At 40.1% G+C, this 15,973-nt stretch overlaps 1 protein-coding gene across 1 annotated transcript; it reads left to right on the forward strand.

Moving 5' to 3' along the window:
• Positions 1–13,688: 13,688 nt before the first annotated feature.
• Positions 13,689–14,315, forward strand: LOC110913717. Its single transcript, XM_022158540.1, has one exon. The coding sequence runs from the start codon at positions 13,689–13,691 to the stop codon at positions 14,313–14,315; it is 627 nt and encodes a 208-aa protein (XP_022014232.1).
• The last annotated feature ends 1,658 nt before the right edge of the window (positions 14,316–15,973 follow it).

A 15,973-nucleotide genomic window follows, 5' to 3' on the forward strand; every position in this document is an offset into this window, starting at 1 on the left:
ATGTTATTGGATAGTACAACTGTGCAGAATCAGCAACTGTTGGGGAGTCGAAACCCCTGGTTGCGACTCGCAACCACAACATTACAAGTCGAGACCGCCAGTTGCGACAGAGGTTACGAGTCCTGTTGCGACTCGCAACCACAGCATGATGAACCGAGACCATAGTTACGACACAGGTTGCGACTCGAAACCTTAGCATGATCAGCCGAGACCACGGTTGCGACTCGCAACCACCCATGACCAACATAACAGCACAACTCGAAACCACGTTTGCGAGTCCGGTTGCGACTCGAGACCCCTTAGTGGGCTTGCTTAGTTATGGGCCTAAGTTAGTGGGCCGGACTTATGGACTTCTGTGTTACTGTTGACGTGTTGTTTGGGCCTGTTATCATGAGCCCAACTGTTAGGGCCTCACACTTAGACTTTGGGTTGTGTTTGACTGTTAACTGCGAACTGTTAATGTTAAACGTGTTGCCATGATTATGACCTGTGTACAATACGTGTTGAACATACGTGCACTGCTGGCTTGAATCTGATACGAAAAATATCTGTGATAGGACCTAATTGATTACCTGCAAATTGATTGACCTTTCTGTGTTACTACCGAGCAAACCAAGGTGAGTTCACACCCTTTACAAAGCATGGGATTCCCTGGGTTGGGAACGGGGTTAAGGAACGTGGGATTCCTCGTCCTCCTTGGTTAGGACGGCTATGGTTCAGGAATGTGATTCCTCGTCCGGATGGACGGATAACTCGTACTAGACTAAAACTCTATCACGAAGTCCCTCCTTTTTGTATCGACTTAATCGCCGGGCCAATGGCGAGCGGGTCATTAGTTAGATAGCGCTATTTAGGTCTGACAAACCTCACACCGTGCCGCAGAGGACGGGCGTGAACTAATGGATCTGGGGCACGTCAATGATGATAGACATTGATGTTTTCAGGGCACATAAACATGACTACAGTCAGCAGTCGATATGGTAACGAGTCTAGTGTACGCATGGGGTAGCCCCCACGGCCGAAATGCCTGATAACTATCATGGGGTAGCCCCCACGGCTGGAATGCCAGAGTAACTGGGAATGAACATGTCACGTTTTAAACTATGGGGTAACCCCCACGGCAGGATGCCAGTTAAAGGAAACTGTTTTCGAAACAACTAAAACGAACACCCAACTGTGAACTCACTCAACTAGTTGTTGACTCGTTACTACATGCTTTGAAGGACCATAGGTACTCTGCTGGAGCTTGCATGGAGGAGAGTCGTTGTGGGACACAGACTGCTGCGTGCCACGTTCTATTTGAAAACATTTGAACTTATGTTATAACTTTAAACTTACGCTTCCGCTTGCAACTTAACTTGTTTGTTTTGAAACACCAATCGTATTGGTTAAACTTTTATAACTGTTTATATGCTTGTTCAGTATGATTGGTGGCTGGATCCTGGTCAGTCACGCCTCCAAGCGGTAGTACTCCGCAGGTGGGATTTTGGGGGTGTGACAGATGTATTAAGTATGCACACAATGGGCGTACATAGCATGAAGTGTATTGTAAAGTGATGTACTAAGTATGCACACAATGGGCGTACGTAGCATGAAATGTATTGTAAAGCGATGTAGTAAGTATGCACACAATGGGCGTACGTAGCATGAAATGTATTATAAAGTGATGTACTAAGTATGCACACAATGGGCGTACGTAGCATGAAATGTATTGTAAAGCGATGTACTAAGTATGCACACAGTAGGCATACATAGCAATAAATGTAATGAAATCATGTACTATAAATGTACTAATGAACATAGTAAATATATGATGTGAAAGCATGAAAGTAACAAGTAGGCACATGTGTTTCACCCCAAAATAGTTTAGAAAACAGTAAAAGATGGGGTTCAATGTACTCACCTGAGATTGCTTTGAGGTTCTTGTATAACAACCAAATAACGCTAGAGATCACGGATATCAACGGCACCTAATATAGGTAACTATGTTAATATACCGGACGTAAATCGGAGGATTGGATAGTATGCGGGTTCGTAAACCAAACGAGTATGGAGACTCGTGTAATATGGTTTAACAAAGCCTACATACTACAATGAAACCTAGCCTAAGTGCTTGCGACCCACTACGACCCGTTTAGGTAGCTTATGCTACCTTAACGCGTCGTTCGCGTAGAACGCGTTTGGAACGCCTAACATCGTGACCATAAGGTATAACCTCGGAAGGTTACAGCTATGGTCACCTAATGTGTTTGGTCGGATCCTAATGATCGACCAAATGGGTCGGGTTCGAAAGTGTAAGCGATTGTTTAGATCGCTTACCTTACGACCCTATATAAGCACTATACTAAAAGTGACGAGCTAAGCATGTTAGAACATGCTTAACTAAGTTTAGAAAACAAGTTTAGTATCAAAACAAACGGTTTTGATACTCACGAGTAGTTTGGTTACAAAATACGAAAGAATGCGCATTTTGGCCGAAACTACGACTCGTCACTGAGCCTAGATAACGTGGTAGTCAGTAGGTATAGTCACTATGGACTATAACCATCGTGATCACGCTCACGTTATGAAGTTCCAACGAACTTCGTGTTGACCATGAGCTGGTCAATGCAGAAAGTCAAAGAAAACTTTGACTTTCGGACTTGAAAAGCGAATAAAAGAACGAAAGAACACTTACGAAGGGTCCCCAAAAGCTAATCTCGATCCAGGAGCTCAGGTATGAAGCAAAGGCCTCAACTTAGAGCTTTAGATCAGATTTTGTGGGTTTTAACACAAATGGTGGGGGGTATTTGTAGGAAAAGCAAAACCGTTAGGATCGTTTCTTGAATTTCGTGCCATGATCTCAATCGTACACTTGTCAAGATGTTATGGTAGCTTATTATGACCTTAACCCCAAAGATGGTGAAGGGGCATTGCCCTTTGGAGTGATTAAAAGGCCAAAATCAGCAAAAACGAATTTCTGCATCTGCAGGGCTCACGCGGCCCGCATTAGGATATACACAAAACTTAGGCGGGCCGTCTGGCCTTGTCTGATCAGCACAACTTTTAGAAATGACAGTTTTAGTCCCTGTTGCATATTTAAGCCATTTCCGACACTTCTAAGGCCCGTAAAGCCAACTTTTAAGGCCCTAAAATGATGCCTAAGCATTGTGGACATGAAACATGCTCAAAAATATGCCGGATGTTGGTTCGTTTGGCCGTAGGATCGCGATGTTCGGTTAATTACGACGGAATGCGCATAAGCGCGAAAAACGATCCAAATTGCGCGACGAATGGATTTTTGACAAGCCAAACATTAAAACATAATATTATAATGCTTACATAAATTTTTGGATGTCCGGATGTATCCAGAACGTAAGGTTTGCGCGAAAGTGCAAACTTGTGCACTTTTTGACACTTTTAGTCCCTGAATGACCCAAAAGTTTATTTTAGCACACCGAACACCTCAAAGCCTATTCCTAAGCTATGGAGAGGGTATTTATGGCATGTTTAACTTATGGACATGTTCCGGAATGTCTGTTTTAGTACGAATCGTCATACTTTCGCAGTTTGTCAAGTTTAGTCCCTGTAAGCGAATTAACTTGTTTTTGCCATACCAAAGCCTTCAAAACTTATTTCTAAGTTATGTAAAGGTTATTTAAGGTATGTTAAGTATATGTTGGTGTTCCGGAGTATTTGTCGCATTAAACTGAGTATGTTTACGCACCAGTTTGCGTATAATTCTCCAGAAAGCGTTGTAGAGTTTGAAATCGAACAAAAGTTGATACGTGCAAAAGATTCACATATTTATACAGATCCCAAGTATGAAATACAATATTTCATTGGCTTGGTATTTGTTTGATGGTCGCGGTGACACAGGTGTCACACAGGAGCAGCTCCTGTAGCCAAGGCACCCTATCGACTTGCTCCATCCGAGATGCAAGAATTATCTACACAACTCCAGGAGTTGTTGGATAAAGGATTCATAAGGCCGAGCTTCTCGCCTTGGGGAGCTCCGGTTTTGTTCGTGAAGAAGAAGGATGGAACACTGCGGATGTGTATCGATTATAGAGAATTGAATAAGCTCACTATCAAGAATCGGTACCCACTACCGAGGATTGACGACTTATTCGATCAGTTGCAAGGATCGAGTTACTACTCCAAGATCGACCTTCGATCTGGATATCATCAGCTAAGGATCCAAGAAGAGAGTGTACCAAAGAGTGCGTTCAGGACTCGTTATGGGCATTATGAGTTCCTTGTGATGCCATTCGGATTAACGAACGCACCAGCAGTGTTTATGGATCTGATGAATCGTGTCTACAAACTATATCTCGATAAATTCGTGATTGTATTTATCGATGATATCCTGATTTATTCACAAACAAGAGAAAAGCACGAGCAACACCTTAGGACCATTCTGTAATTATTAAAGAGAGCGAAGCTTTATGCAAAGTTCTCAAAGTGCGAATTCTGGATTCGCGAAGTACAGTTCCTTGGTCATGTTGTAAACGAGAAGGGTATTCATGTAGACCCAGCCAAGATAGAAGCGATAAAGAATTGGGAAGCTCCCAAAACCCCAACTGAAGTTCGACAATTTTTGGGATTAGTGGGCTATTACCGCCGGTTCATCGAGAACTTCTCCAAGATAGCTCAACTGCTAACTTCCCTCACACAGAAGGATAAGAAGTACGAATGGGGTGATAAGCAGGAAGAAGCTTTCCAACTTCTCAAAAACAAGCTATGCGATGCACCGATACTATCCTTACCCGAAGGCACTGAAGACTTCGTGGTATACTGTGGTGCTTCGCGTCAAGGATTAGGTTGCGTGCTCATGCAACGCCAAAAGGTCATCGCTTACGCTTCAAGACAGTTGAAAGTTCATGAGAAGAACTACACCACACACGACCTGGAGCTAGGCGCGGTGGTATTCGCCTTGAAGATCTGGTGACATTATTTATATGGTACTCGATGTACAATCCTCACAGATCATAAAAGCCTACAACACATATTTGATCAGAAGGAATTAAATATGCGTCAGCGACGATGGGTTGAGTTGCTAAACAATTATGATTATGAGATTAAGTACCATCCTGGAAAGGCGAACGTAGTAGTAGACACTTTAAGTCGGAAAGAAAGGGTTAAGACCTTAAGGATTCGAGCATTGGAAATGACCATTCGAACGAATCTCATTGCTCGCATTCACGACGCACAACAAGAAGCCCTCAAGAAGGAGAATCGTAGAGCTGAATATCTCCAATGTATGGAGAAGAAATTGGTGCCAAATGAAGAGGGAACCTTATACTTTATGGGGCGTATTTGGGTTCCGCCCTATGGCGGTATTTGAGAAGTCATCTTTAATGAAGCTCACAAGTCGTGATACTCGATCCACCCAGGATCGAACAAGATGTATCAAGACTTAAAGGAGTATTATTGGTGGCCGAAGCTTAAAAGCGATGTTGTTGTCTACGTTGGAAAGTGCCTAACATGTGCCAAGGTTAAGGCCGAATATCAGAAACCGTCCGGACAACTGCAACAACCCGAGATACCCATATGGAAGTGGGATCAAATCTTGATGGACTTTATAACAAAATTACCCAGGACCCCTAGAGGGCATGATATGATATGGGTGATAGTCGATCGGTTAACAAAGTCTATGCATTTCCTACCGATCCGAGAGAAGGATAGCAATGGAAAGCTTGCTGAGCTGTACCTGAAGGAAATCGTGGCACGTCATGGAGTGCCTATCTTGATTATTTCAGACAAAGATGGGCGTCTCGTATCAAGGATTTGGCAATCCTTCCAGGAGGCCTTTGGATCTCAGCTAGATCTAAGCACGGCCTTCCATCCGCAAACAGACAGCCAGAGCGAACGGACCATACAAACACTAGAAGATATGTTTCGCGCATGTGTTATGGATCTAGGCGGCAGCTGGGATACTCATCTACCTTTAGTTGAGTTTTCCTATAATAACAGCTACCATACGAGCATAAAATTTAAGGCGGCTCGAGATCGACAGAAGAGCTACACTGATTGAAGAGGTAAACCCTTAGAATTCAAGGTGGGAAATAAAGTTCTATTGAAGGTCTCACCTTGGAAAGGTGTAGCAAGGTTCAGAAAACGTGGAAAGCTGAATCCACGATACATTGGACGATTCAAGATCTTGGAAAGAATTGGTACCGTGGCGTACAAGTTAGAGTTACTGGAAGAACTTAATGGTGTACAAGATATGTTCCATGTGTCAAACCTTAAAAAGAGTCCAACTCAAGAAACAGTGATCATCCCTGTGGATGAGGTGCATATCAACGACACACTCTGATTTACTGAACAACCTGTTGAGGTAATGGATTGGAAGATCCATAAAACAAGGAGAAGCCACATTAAGCTCGTCAAAGTACGTTGGAACTCTAAGCACGGACCCGAGTACACGTGGGAATGTGAGGACCGGTTCAAAGCCAAGTACCCCCATTTGTTCGAGAAAGCTCCAAAGGGAAATAACTCAGCCTAAATTTCGGGACGAAATTCTTTTAACGGGGGGAGACTGTGACAACTGGCACAAAACCAGTAATTTTCGTACAGTTTAATTATTATTTAATATCTGCAATTATGTTCTTAAATGTCAATGTTGCCTGATTACATGCTATACTTGTGAATTCATGCAAGTTTTATACTTCAAATAGTGCTTTATGCATTACTTTAAGCGTTGCGTCAGAAAGACTAGTAAACTCACCGGTAAGACACGTCGTATCAGCAATTCTGCAGGAAGCAGTCAGATAATAGAATTAGAGCCTAGGAATAGGTCCAACATCTAAAATACATTAAAACCCAAGTGTGGATACAACGGTTAACTATAAACTTTCCGGAAGCTAAACTACGCACTAAAAAGCACCCAAAACACACTTTAAATGCAGAATTCAGCATAAATCAGCACTAATTTAGCTATAATCAGCTTTTAAACACGTTAATATCATGTAGAATTTATGTTTTATTGTCCAAAATAACTTACAAAGTGTCGGGAATTAAAACTGCAACAAAAGGTGCTTCATACTTAGTAAAACTATGAAATTTAGTACTTTAACGAACCGTAACGAAACGAATAACCGGACACTACCCGAAACAACAAATTTTCACTAGAAGCATTTTTTTAGTGTTACGAAGCTAGTTATGATCACCGAACATCATATTACATCTCTTAAATATTAAATACATAAAATAACTAACTAATACCATTACATTTCAAATAAACCAAGAAACTAGAATTGAAAATGTTACACTTTACCCCCACCCCCCCCTAGTTGGACGGCTGGACAAGGACCCACCTAAGGATTTTAGTTGATTTTCTTATTATATTTTATAAGATATTTCATGGGATATTCCAACATCATATGCCATATGCTAGGAGAATTTTTATAAAAACCTTAAGTTATAGCATAACCATCATTCATCACCATCTTCTTCCTTGTTTCTTCTTCTTGCTCACGGCTCAACCCACACACAAACACACTTCCATTTTCAAACTCCAATCTCACAATCTAAGGCCACTAGAAGGTGTATGGAGGCCATTTAAGAGGGTGTATGTTGCTAGAACTTGAAGGACCTCTTCGTGGAGCTTTTAACCTCTCATTTTCTTCCTTGTCATCACCTTCGTTTTTGTGCCACTTCCCTAGCCATTAGAGCTAGTAGTAAGCTTCTTGATCACTAATTTAAGTCGTGTTTATATTATGTACAAGTTTCACCATCTAAAAAACTTAACTTCTAATGTTAAAAATGAGAATATCTAACATATTCATGAAGAAAATAAGTGATTACATGAATTTTTGATGTATGTATTGATGTTGTTGATGTTATATCTTGTGCTTATGATTAGATCAAGTATGTTAAAGCTTGGATCTAACAAGTTTAAGCATGGATCTTGAAGGGTCCATGGTTAAACTTGAAGATGAACATATGAAGCATGATGTGAACTTGAAATAAGAATTTCTATGCATAATCTTGTAATCTTGAAGTAATAAAGTGTGTGTAGAACTAATTTTTGAAACTAAATCTCATGAAAAGTTTGTTAAAAAGTTAACATAAGGCTTGTTTATGAAAGATCTAAGGTTATTAAGCATGGATTTTGAAAGATCCATGGTTAAACATGATGTTAAAAATTATGATCTTTCTAATAAACATAAAAGTGGTTTTAAAACATGATTTACAAACCTTAAAGACCATTAAACTCCTGGATGAGTTCGTTAATGAAATAAAGTTTCACATAAGTTTGTTTAAAATACTCAAGAACACTTATTTTTGGAAATATCATAATATGTTAAGTGTAGATCTAGAAGACTACACATTCTTAACAAGAAACAAGTTCACCATGATGTTTCATATGGAAAAATTAGTATATATTGTTGATGATTATTGTTGAAAATTGCTTTTGGTGTTGAAAAGAAAATAAACACATGTTTTGAAGACATGGGAAACCTCCATTTTTAGGGGAAACTATGTCAAAATTCTTATAAAATTTTGACACTTAGAAAAATATAAGTTTTGGCGAAACTTATTCCATAAAAAATTCACCTAAAATATTTACGATGGTTTCCTTAAATTTTGTGTAAAATGTCAAGTCAAGAAATGGTGATTTCTTCAAGTTAAACTTTATATTAAGTATGTATATTTTTAGGGATATATATATATATATATATATATATATATATATATATATATATATATATATATATATATATATATATATATTTAGTGCTCACCAAACTTTGTGCTAAGTGTATATTATGTGTATTATATGTAGTAGTATATTAGAAACTTGAAAATACACTAAATACTCTCAAGGAGTATGAATACAAAATACACATACAAATACATGAGAATACATAAGTATACAAGTATACAAAATTCCTTACAAGAAAATATATTTATGAAAATATATTTCTTAACATATTATTTAACTTGGACAAGTTATGAACTTAAAAATATATTTTTGGACAAAAATATATAACCGATACCAAGTATTGGAATTTATACAAAAATCGGGTGGATAACAAGAATAGTCATATATATATATTTTAGACATGACAAAATATATATATTTCATACAAGTCTTCAAAATATATTATTTTAAAAAAATATAATTCCGGAAAGTAATAAAAATCAAAGTATTGATTTTTGGTGAAAAATACAAAATACACAGGTATTTACATAAAATACAAAGTATACTTTCCTAAGTATACTTGTACAAAAATAATATTGAAAATATTATTTCACAAAATACTTATATTTATTTTTGGGAAACTAATATAAGTAACATACATAGTTAAAAATATAAATTATTTTTAACAAGAAAGAACATATACATAAACAAAAGATGGTGACTTGTACTTGTGTGATACAAGTCTAGTGACTAACATTAATAGAACACGTATAGGTCACGACATTACCGGTGAAGTTTACGACGTAGGAAACACAAAGTTGTGAGTTCATGTCCCCACTTTTAAACCTTTACTTGTTTTCTAAACTTGGGGAAAATACATGTACTATGGTATATTGATTACAAAAACTAAGGAATGATACTATAGATCATGTGACGTATAAGGTGCCATAAGCACCATTAATCAGTTACATACCAAGACCGCGGAACAAAAGGTTAGATCTAATGGGTTTCAGGCAACCACACTCTTGGCCACTCTTTTACCAAACAGTGCTTTTGTGTCTCTAGTCGTGAATCGACAAGTAAAATGCCTATGGTTTGGATGCTTCCTATGTCGTTACACATGTTGATGGCCTAGCTAACCATTAGCGATCTCGTATTCCTTATATTTACATTTATACTTATTTCATACAATTACATACCATGTTTTCCATAACGAATGCTTAAATGTTTTCACAAATCTGCATGAATTCACACCAACATTATGTTGACGATTTTCCAAAACTTACATGTATTTCAGGTAACTAAAGTGGATGTACGCGTGGTCTTACTTTTGCTCCAGGATGTCGCTTTTGTTTTAGTCATGTCGTATCAAGACTCCGATGCCTGTTTTTGTGGGATTTGGCTACAATATTCCACTTTGTGGGATGTAAGAATCAAAACTTTATGTTAGTCTTTAAATAAAGTTGTAAAACTTTTCAAAAAATATGTTATCTTGTGATGTAAACACTTAACTTATGTTATGTAAATGGCATTTGGAGTTATTTTACGAGCATGTAGTATGTTTACCATTCTTATTCTATGAGAATCTTTCAGGATCACACCTCGTGCTTCCGCCTTAGAAAGGGGTGTGACACCCTCGATGTGTTCTCTTGGTAAACCTCCGATATGGTTGGAGTCCCTCGAGTTTTGGCCGAGCACAAGTTGAAAGTGTCGCACGCAGTTAAGCCTGTCGCCCAAAGAAAGAGGAATATGGCTCCGGCCTGGCACAGAGCTTTCACCGAAGACGTGCGAAAAACTGTTAAATATCGGAATTATCAGGGAGGTGCGGTATCAAACTTGGGTCTCCAATCCAGTAATGGTCACCAAAAAAGATAACACATGGAGGATGTGTGATGTGTGTACAATGCAACATATAAATTACATCAAATGAGGTATAAAACTAACCTTTTTTTAGTACTAATGTTGGAAAAGTGTGCTTTTGTCTTCCTTTTGTATTTTCAGGATTAAATGAGCGTAAATGAACAAAAGGAGCAAATATGCAGCAAAATCCAGCATATTTACAAGAACAGGAATAAAGTGGCATGCCCGACCCCTCGACAACATCTTCCCAAGCAAAAACAAGAGAATAGAAGGCTGACCACGACCCCGTGCCCAGTGGACACGGGGGCATGGCCAGATGTCTGCAGAAAAGACAAAGCTATAGAAGCTTCTATTCCCGACACGGGGGCGTGGCCAGCTCAACACGGCCGTGGTTAACGCTAAGATTCGTAGAATCCAAGAAAATCTTGATAGTACAGATATGATTCTGCACACGGCACCGTGCCCAGCGAACACGAGGGCGTTTGGAGCTAATGCAGAAAAAGTGCAATTAATGAAAAAAGAGAAAGTGGATGGACACGGGGCCGTGTCCGGGCTTCTGTGCAGGCTATAAATAGAGGTGCTTGGTTCACTTCAAAGGCATCCCTTGGCAAACCACCTCTCTCCCACTTCACCCACACTCCACCACCACTACAACCCACATCCACCACTATCTTCCATCATCCATCATAGAGTGTGTGTAGTAGTCTCGGGATCCAAGATTGATAGTAAGAGTTCTTGACAATCAAAGGCCATGTTTGCCTAAGTCTCTTACATCACTTGGTGAAGACAAGCATTTAGTGTAATACTTTTGATTTTTAATCTTTTCACACTTTTTATTTAGTTTTGTATTAATGACTTTAATAACTAGTTTCTTATGCTGAAGGTGAAACTTCCATATTATTTGTTCGTGGTGTCTTGGCGTTATTTTACTGTCTATATAAAATAAAAGATTTACACCATTCATATCTCTACGGTCTATATAGAGATATGTTGGCTACCTGGTCGGGGGTTAAGGGAATGGTTTGGTAAGGTTCTTGCCTTGTTCAGTGTATAGATCCTGCAAGGACCTGTGTCAAGCTTACTAGGACCTCCTTCAATGCCCACTGGTATTGGATGCCAGGGGTGCGAATGGCTTGATCCCCCTCATATGTAAACTACTATTAATATATTAACCCGACTACTTGGGATTGTATCCCTGCTGAATCAAACCACTTAGCCGAGGGTAACGTCACCTTCAAAAGAGGGGCCTACCACATTACGCATTAATAACTTAATTAATTATCTCTTAATATTCCGACCCTTTAGGATTGTATCCTTGCTGACTCAAACTACTGGGTTGAGGGTAACATCACCTTCAAAATAGGGGCCTACTACTATAACTAAGATAATCTCTTAAAAAGTGCGAAAGTGCAGAAATCATCAAAGGTTACACTAAACGCGAGTCGGATCCAAGTGATTCATCTTGTCTATATGTTTTTATTTTATCTTATGTTTCAACATTTTAGTTTTTATTTTCATGTTTAAAACTTTTTCTAAACTTTTGATTTGATTAGACGTTGAGGATAAACCAGTACTAAAAGCTCTTGTGTCCTTGGACGACCTCGGTATCTTACCAACGCTATACTATGCTCACGATGGGTGCACTTGCCCATATGTGTGTTTAGTGTTAGTAAAATATCATGTTTTATAAATTTAAAACTTGACTAAAGTGTTAAAAAGGGCTTAAAATATAACTAAAAATATATTTACACCGACACACATCAATGTGCGTCGACTTCTCTGACCTCAATAATGCGTGTCCGAAAGATTGTTACCCCCTTCCGGAGATAGACTTGAAAATTGATTCCTTGGCAAGCTTTTTCCTCAAGTGTTTCTTGGACGCATACAAGGGATACCACCAGATACAGATGGCCCTGGAGGACGAAGACAAGACAACATTTGTAACAAATGAGGGTCTTTTTTGTTACACTAAGATGTCGTTCGGTTTAAAAAACACCGGAGCTACCTATCATAGGTTGATGGATAAATCGTTCAAGGGTCAAATCAGAAGGAACCTAGAAATCTACATGGACGATCTTGTCATCAAGAGTGAAGCTGAAGATAACATGATAGATGACATACTCGAAACCTTCACCAGGCTTCGGAGTATCAACCTCAAGCTAAACCCCAAAAAGTGTTCGTTCAGCCTAGAAGAGGGAAAATTTTAGGAGTATGGATAACCCAGTCAGGAATTTAAGCTCATCTGGATAAAGTCCACGCCGTGGTTTCCATGCAGCCTCCGAAAACGGTAAAAGAAATTCAATCCTTAAACGGAAAGCTAGTAGCACTGCACCGTTTCATCTCCAAAGCTGCTAACCGCACCATTCCTTTCATAAACGTTTTAAAAAAGAGCACTGGTAAAGGTCAGATTGAATGGACAACTGAAGCTGATTCCGCTTTGCGGGAGCTAAAAGTGTGTCTGGGATCCCTACCTACTTTGACTGCGCCGATAACGGGAGAAACAGTCACAGTATATTTGTTCGCTTCCCACTTCGCCATCAGCGCAGTGCTCATGGTACACCGAAATCAAGCTCAAATTCTGGTCTACTACGTAAGTCGCGTCTTAAAAGATTGTGAAACATGATATCCAATGATCAAAAAGCTGGCACTCGCTTTAGTGCATGCATCAAGGCGCCTCCGAAGGTACTTTCAGGCCTTCAATATAGAGGTGCAAACTAATCTCCAGATCCAGCAGATTCTAAGAAAACCTGAAGTCTCCGGATGCCTTACAAAGTGGGCTATAGAACTCAGTGCCTTTGATATCATTTACCAAACAAGAGGTCCGGTTAAAGGCCAAGTGGTAGCAGATTTTCTCACCGAGGTTCCCACTGGAGAAAGCACCAAAGAAAAGCCTGTCCTCCCAAAATTCTGGAACTTATACACGGACGGAGCCCCCAGTAAATAAGGATCCAGAGCTGGTTTAATTATGATAGATCCGGAAGGGATAGAGTACACCTATGCCCTATGATTTGAATTCAAAACATCAAACAATAAAGCGGAATACGAAGCACTCCTAGCCGGACTCCAGACCGCTACAAAAGCTGGGGCAAGTTCCGTCCTAGCTCATGTCGGTTCATTGTTAGTAGCCAATTAAGTTAACGGAGAATACGAGGCACAGGAAGAGAATATGATCCTGTACCTGAATCAGGTAAATAGTCTAATGGCCACATTTGATTCGTACAAAATCGTTCATATTCCGAGGAGCAAGAACAAAAAACCCAATGCTTTAAGCAAGTTGGCTTCAGTCACATTCTTCCACTTGTCCAAAGAGGTATTAGTTAAAACTTTGCAAGCTCCATCCATCAGTCAAGGTAAAGCTGTAATGTCAATCACCGTGCAAGAAAAGTCGTGGATGACACCAATTTTGGATTATTTGGAAAATGGTACACTTTCGGAAGATAAGGCTCAAGCACGGAAAATGAAGGTCAAAGCACTCCAGTACCAAGTGCATGATGGAAAGCTTTACCGAAAGACATTCTTGGGTCCGCTTCTGAGATGCTTAACACCGGAAGAAGCCAGCTATGTAATCAGAGAAATTCATTGGGGAATCTATGGTATACACTCCGGGCCGAGGATGGTCATAGCCAAAGCAATGAATGCCGGATACTTCTGGTCGGGAATGCACCAAAGCGCCGTTAACGAGCTGCAAGCATGCGAAGATTGTCAGTGCCATGCCCTGGTCAGCCACCTTGCAAAAAACAGCCTCGTACCAGTGACCTCGGCCTGGCCTTTTCAGAAATGGGGAGTTGCATTGTTGGTCCTTTCCCCGTCTCCACCGGAGGTGTAAGGTTCCTGCTCGTTATAATTGATTACTTCACAAAGTGGATCGAAGCAAAACCCCTACGAACCATCACCGGTGATCAGATACTCTGGTTCGTATGGGAGAAGATTGTATGCCGATATGGGATGCCACTGTGCATTGCAAGTGACAATGGAAAGCAATTTTCCGAAAAGCCATTCAAGACTTGGTGTGAAAAAATGCATATCGAACAAAGCTTCGCTTTGGTCGCCCATCCCCAGGCTAACGGACGGACAGGTTGAAAGAGCCAACCGCAGCATCGTAGAAGACATTAAAAAACGGTTGGGCAAGGAAGGAGTCTCTTGGGCAGACGAAATTCCGCACGTCTTATGGGCACACCGGACGATGCCAAAGACAAACACAAGGGAAACTACATTTAGCTTGACCTACAGCAGTCATCCCCGCCGAAGTTGGCATACCCACCCACCGCAAGATGCAAAGCCAAGAGGAAAATGAGCATCAACTCCGTCTAAACCTCGACCTTGCCGAGGAACGAAGAAAACTTGTGACCATCAGAGAGGTCAAAGAGGTCCGATTAAAAGAAGGGGATTATGTCATGCGGAGGAATGATGCCAGCTTGGCCGAAGGAACAGGGAAGAGGGCTCCAAAGTGGGAGGGACCCTACATAATCAAAAGATCCGGAAGGAATGGAGCTTATACGCTTGTCAATATGGATGGAACTCCCATCCCTCGTACCTGGAACGGGATGCACCTCAAAAGATGCTTCCTCTAAAGTACTTAATCTTGGAAAAAATTTAGAATAAAAGTTTGTAATGCGGAGGGTAATGCTCGCACCATTCTATTTTCTATTATTTCCAGTGTAATGCGGAGGGTAATGTCCGCACCTTTTTTACGTTTTCACCTAAGTTTGTAGTATTCGGAGGATTATACCCCGGAATATCTTAGTATAAATAGAATGCACGAACTTTCTATCTTAAATAAGCTTCAACATGAATAAAGTACCATCGGCCGAACTAAGGGATACAAACCCTAAAAGGTAAGGACGGACTGGCTCTTGTCCATCTTTTACCTTCAACAAAATTATCCTAAGTATAAAAAACAAGACGGATCCGCACAAAAACATGAACGTTCTAGAAAATTAAAATACAATCATAAAAAAGCATGGACGCATGTAAAAAAAATGATTGCATCAAAAATAACCTGACCAGAGTATCTGGGGGTCACTTAAACCATTCACAGAATCAGGATAACTGTCAAACATTTACAAACAAGTAAAAACAAAAAACATTACTAGTTCGGAATAAACAAGGTGCATATCCTAAACAACCGGATATGTCCACCGTCAAACATTCGCTATCTAAAAACATCTAAAGGTGCATACCCCAAAAAGGCAGGTATGTCCACCTTAATCTTTCACCGAAGACTCCCCGACAAAAAACAAAACCTCTTTAATCTTCGAAAGAGGCTCGTTCACAAGATTTGGCAGATCCTTCACCAGCGGAAAGCTAAGCGAGTCAAAGCAGGCAATGGCAGTATTTAGCTCGGTCTCCGCATTCCGGTTGATCAGAGGAACTTCTCTATAAGGAGTTTTCTTTTTTAACGCATTAAGGTTTCCGTCGTGAACCCCAGAATTGACACCGATGGCACTCATGGCATTGTTAATTGCGGCCACGACATGGGTCATC

This window comes from Helianthus annuus, chromosome 2 (genome assembly GCF_002127325.2).
Source record: "Helianthus annuus cultivar XRQ/B chromosome 2, HanXRQr2.0-SUNRISE, whole genome shotgun sequence".
In the NCBI taxonomy this organism is placed as follows: domain Eukaryota; kingdom Viridiplantae; phylum Streptophyta; class Magnoliopsida; order Asterales; family Asteraceae; genus Helianthus; species Helianthus annuus.

Coding starts and splice junctions, on each gene's coding strand:
- LOC110913717 (XM_022158540.1), top strand. CDS start 13,689: ATGGCCACATTTGATTCGTACAAAATCGTTCATATTCCGAGGAGCAAG.